General features: G+C 51.6%; 1 protein-coding gene across 1 annotated transcript in view; it reads right to left on the minus strand.

Annotated features, from left to right (window-relative positions):
- Positions 1 to 3,486, minus strand: part of wdr41 (WD repeat domain 41) — a gene marked incomplete in the record, with an annotated part of 4,458 nt that extends 972 nt beyond the window's left edge. The window contains 8 exon segments of the mRNA XM_067258408.1: positions 1 to 57; positions 156 to 267; positions 721 to 783; positions 1,087 to 1,215; positions 1,371 to 1,419; positions 2,823 to 2,938; positions 3,124 to 3,200; positions 3,348 to 3,486. Coding sequence (XP_067114509.1) covers positions 1 to 57; positions 156 to 267; positions 721 to 783; positions 1,087 to 1,215; positions 1,371 to 1,419; positions 2,823 to 2,938; positions 3,124 to 3,171 — 574 coding nt within the window.
- Positions 3,487 to 5,290: the final 1,804 nt, after the last annotated feature.

The raw sequence follows: 5,290 nt of genomic DNA on the forward strand, positions 1-5,290 counted from the left end.
CTTTATCCATGGCGGCTGCTATACAGTTCTTCGGTAGCTCGATCACGGCAGTGATTCCTAGAAGGTACCAAGCAGATGTCTGACTTTGATTCTAGAACCCCGCGGCCTCTTCAGAGCTCCAAGCCACACCCCCACGACCACGCCCCGGTCCTCACCTGCATCGTTGTGGTGCTGGCTCTGGCACTGCAGGTGGAAATCTCTGCTCCACACGCACAGCTCGTTGCCCCCGGAGACCCACACACACAGACGCTCCAGTACCAGCAGACACTGGAGGGGCAGAGAGCGGATGAGCACACTCAATCACACCTGCTGTGTCTGGGGAAGGTTTGAGCTCTGAGTTAGCCTGCAGGAATGTAGCCCTCTGACCCCCAAGGGGGGGCTGAGCGGTGAGGGAATCAGGGTATGAATCAGAAGGTTGCCGGTTCGATTCCGGCCGTGCACAATGACGTTGTGTCCTTGGGCAAGGCACTTCACCCTACTTGCCTCGGGGGGAATGTCTGTGTACTTACTGTAAGTCGCTCTGGATAAGAGCGTCTGCTAAATGACTAAATGTAAATGTGAGATAGCAATGGCTCTTCTCTCGCTAAAGCATTCACCTACCTTAGACATTCACTTTCATTGTAACGTAAATGATACGTATACATTAACACTGTCCGTGTTGACATTCCACAGGTGATGTCATCACGTGCAGTAGGGTGTTGCGGCTCTGCTAGGTGTTACCTTGACAGAAGACTGCAGGTCTGAGATGGTCTGGACCCTGTGGCCTGTGTCTGGGTCCCACAGCTGACACGCTGAGGAAAACCAAGACAACCAACACACGCGCGTGTGTGTGTGTGTGTGTGTGTGTACTTCACCCTCCCACAACCCATGCTTCATCAGTCTGCCTGGTCTAGTGTGTGTGTGTGTGTGTGTGTGTGTGTGTGTGTGTGTGTGTGTGGCCAGGTCACTAATGCCGTCCAGGTGTGGGGGTCTGGGAATCAAAGGAGTGTGTACAAGCTCTGAGCGGGTTGTTTATTGTATGGAGGAGGGGCGGGTGTAAAGATGTGTGTGTGTGTGTGAGTGTGAGTGCGTGTGTGATAAGGATACACTGAGGGTGCGGTCAGACGAGGCGGTGATGAGACAGGTGTGTGTTGTGTCTCCACGGGCGCAGGTGTAGGCCGTCATCGCTGTGATCTGCTGGGAGTGACCTCTCAGCTCCAGCAGACGCTCTCCTGTCTAAGGACACACACACACACACAAGTCAGCATGCACACACACACACACACACAAGTCAGCATGCACACACACACCAAAGATCAAATCACTAGAGTTAACGGTGCGGCTATGCCGGACTAAAGGAGATGGACCGGAGGAGAAAGGTGAAGTTTTACCTCAATATTCCACACCAGTACCATGCCATCATCCCCTGCGGAGGCACACCTGGAGACAGAGAGGGCCAAGCGGATGAGGTCAGACACTGGGATCAAGGACTTTTCATGTGACATCATCTATCTGAACATGACAATGAATCATCATAATCAATGAATCATCCCGCCATTACTTATCTGTTTGCAAATCCATGTCTATCAAGGTACAACAATTGCCTTTTTAGCCTGGGCAACCAAATTCAAAGTATTTTCAGAATGAGTCATCTGACCCTCTACCATCCTCCTCCCTCCTCCTCCTCTCTTCCCTTCCTCCTCTCCTCCTCCTCTCCTCTCCTCCCCTCCTCTCCTCATCCATTCATCCCCTCTCCTCCTCCCCTCCCCTCCTCCTCCCCTCCTCTCCTCCTCCTACCCTCCTCCCCTCCTCCTCCCCTCCTCCTCCTCTCCTCCTCTCCTCCCCTCCTCCTCTCCTCTCCTCCTCCCCTCCTCCTCTCCTCCTCTCCTCCTCCCCTCCTCCTCTCCTCCTCTCCTCTCCTCTCCTCCTCTCCTCCCCTCTCCTCCTCCTCTCCTCTCCTCCTCCCCTCCTCCTCCCCTCCTCTCCTCCTCTCCTCCTCCCCCCTCCTCCTCCTCCCCTCCTCCCCTCCTCTCCTCCTCCCCTCCTCCTCTCCTCCTCCCCTCCTCCCCTCCTCCTGCTCCCCCAAACCTCGCCTGCAGGAACGACAGGATCCAAAAACAAGGGAAGGGAAGGAGAGAGGAACTGTCTCCCCCACCAGAGGCTGGAATAGGATGCGTTTCTGGACTTCAAAAAGCAATCTGGGGAGAACGTTCCAGGCCCTGCCCTCGGCTGGGGCCCTGTGAGTGGGGAGGACGAGGCCCGGAGGAGAGGGGGTTATTATTGGGGGAGACGAGGCGTGAAGCTGGCTAGAGCCATGGCAGTACTCTCTCTCTCTCTCACACACACACGCTCACACACTCAGAGGTGCTACAAAGCTCTATCAGAGTACTTATGCAGCCTCACTGTACCATACCAGAAAACAGCATGCTTCCACCCAACAATGCACTACCTCTGATAGCTGTAACTATGTAGTGGTCACAGAAGGTCGGGAGCAGGTGTGTGTGTGTGTGTGTGTGTGTGTGTGTGTGTGTGTGTGTGTGTGTGTGTGTTGGCGCATTGGGCAATCATACAAGAGCTGTACTGTATGTTGCTGTAGATATTCTATGGGTGAAAATGCACTTGCACTCGCGCACACACACACACACACACACGCACGCGCGCGCACTCCAGCTGTGGGGATTGTTAGGCTCTTGTCACGCTCGGCAAGTTTGCTTAGGGAGAGGATCTCTGTCAATCACACAAAGGGATAGAGTCCAGCCAAGGGTTGTGAGTTGAAAGACAAGAGAGATAGAGAAGGGAGAAGAGAGAGAGGGAGAGAGGAGGTGGGGGGTAGGATTGCTTACCTGAAGTCATCAATCTGCACCAGAAATCGAACAATGTCAAAATGTCCTTTCAGCACCTGGAGCTCAGTGAACCGGTTTTTGGGCTGTTCCTCCCCAATGAACAGCGCGGGGCTTTTCTGCCGACACAAGGAGGAAACGAGGAAGGGCAGACAGTGATTTTAGAAGCATTGAGGGGTTCCTAACACAATGAATGACACGAGCACAACGAGGGTCGTTTATTGACAAAAAAACAGTCAGTGAATTGCGATTAATAAGCTAAAACGTCTGCTATTTAATAGCCTCGAAGTCTGTGGTTTCTTACCTCGACAGCACCCTGTGCATCGCGCCCGCCGAGTATCCACCGCAACATGTCTATCTAGGACGTGGAGCCTGGTTCACCTGTGAAGAGCAAATGAAAACTTCTAGCTAGCAGATTTTTTTAAATGATTAACTCAAATGCTAATAGACATACCAAGCTAGCTAAGCATTTAGGAGATGCGGAAAAGACCTCTGGCCCAGAGTCTGGGCGAGATCGCTTGTTCTTACCTTTCATTGGTGTGAAATCTTTTTTTGCCTTGGTTAGAAGTTGGCTAGTAGGCAACGTGGTGACTATTGCATGACATCTGTTTTGAAATGTTGTTGATCCCAGGGCTGTGAGACGTAAAATCCTAAAAGCAGGAATCAAAACAACTAATGCATGTGACTGTAATCTACGGAAGCCTACGAAGGATAAACTGTATGGCCACGACAGTGACACTAGATGGCAGTGCAGCACAACATCTTGGACCGAGACAGATCCTTTGAGTTCTGCGAGCTCTCGAGCTTTCGATTCTGCGTGACAACTGATTCTGAGAGGCTGTCTTTGGGGTGTTGTTGCTGAACAAACGTTTATTTTTTTCATCCATCGATTCATTGTTTAGTCTGCATGGTTTAAAATAGGCCGAATTATTTTTTTTACACGCTGAAAGGTGACAAACGTGTTGTGCCGTAAGGTTGCAAATACAAATATAGTTCATTGAAGATCTTTCATCATTTAATAAAGTATAATCGCTTTATTCACAATTATTATTTAAATTCTCAACATCGAAGCTGTCTGCCACTTCCATGCAGATAGCTTCTCATCTTCCTCTTCCTCCAGACCCGGTCTTACTCTGTGCCGATACTCCCCCGCTCACCCCTCTCTGCCTCTCACTCTTTCTCTCCATCTCCCTCTCTCCCCCCTGGCTGTGTCTGCTCCGGCTCCTCAGATTGAGACGACACGCGGTGGAGGGCCTGTGACCTTCATGGTGGCTCAGATCCGCGGCTGGCACTGATTTCTGATTTAGTGTCGATCCGGCGCGCTTGTCAGGGGCTGCGAGGTGCTTTCCATGCGGTAATAGAAAAGCTCAAGGGCAGCTGGAGAAAGGAAGAAAGGAGGAGGGAGGGAGAGAGAGGGATCGGAGGTGGTGGTGGAGTGAGGGAGGTTGAAGGATGGGTGGGGGGGAGTGGAGGAGGGGGAGAGGGGAGTGAGTGGATAAGGTTTGGATGTGTAACTATCTGTCAGCTATCTGAGCTGAGTGGGTCAGAAGTACAGAGGGGTTTTTGCGAGAGGGGTGGAGGATGGAGAAGGATGGAGAAGTGGCTGTCTTGGGTAGTGCTTGGAATCCACCCGAGAAAAGATGGACAGAAGATGGGAAGAGGTTTTTGAGGAGGGGAAAGGCTCGATTCAAAGATAAGATAAGAAAGAAGGATGAGGACCCACTTCCTGTTTCTGAAGACCAGCGTCAAAATCCCAATTTATTCCACATTACATTTACATTTAGCAGACGCTCTTATCCAGAGCAAGTAGGATGAAGTGCCTTGCCCAAGGACACAACGTCATTGGCACAGCCGGGAATCGAACCGGTAACCTTCATATTACTAGCCCGACTCCCTAACCGCTCAGCCACCTGACTTCCCTTATTCCTTGTCACAAGTTGCTCACAGTCTCCCTCTAAATAACGTCTGAATAAACATTGAGATTTAGTCATGAATCCTGTTTGGTAACAGGATGGAGTTAGAACTAGGTTGCCGATGAACTTCAGAACAAGAAAATGACAGAGGCATGAGGGAGGTGGACGAACCAAGAGCAGAACATCAAGAAAGGAGACAGAGGGGGGTGGTGGTGGGGGTTCGGGGGAGCGAGTTGGAGAAACAGGAAGAGTCTCAACACCGGGGTGGAAGACCCCAGGTTCTCAGACTAAGTGTCAAAGATGACCAATTGACACAATCATCTCTGAGGAGAAGCCATTATGTGAGATCCACCACATACACAAACACCACCTCCTCTTAGAGAAAACAAGGAGAGCAGGACAAGAGAGACTCTTCCTGTTCCTCCTCTCCCTCTTCCTCTCCCTCCTCCTCCCTCCTCTCCTTCTCCTCCCTCCTCCCTCTCCCTCCTCCTCCCTCCTCCCTCTCCCTCCTCTCCCTCCTCCTCTTCCTCTCCCTCCTCCTCCTCTCCCTCCTCCTCC

Source organism: Osmerus mordax, chromosome 20 (assembly GCF_038355195.1).
Source record: "Osmerus mordax isolate fOsmMor3 chromosome 20, fOsmMor3.pri, whole genome shotgun sequence".
NCBI classification, from domain to species: Eukaryota; Metazoa; Chordata; class Actinopteri; order Osmeriformes; family Osmeridae; genus Osmerus; species Osmerus mordax.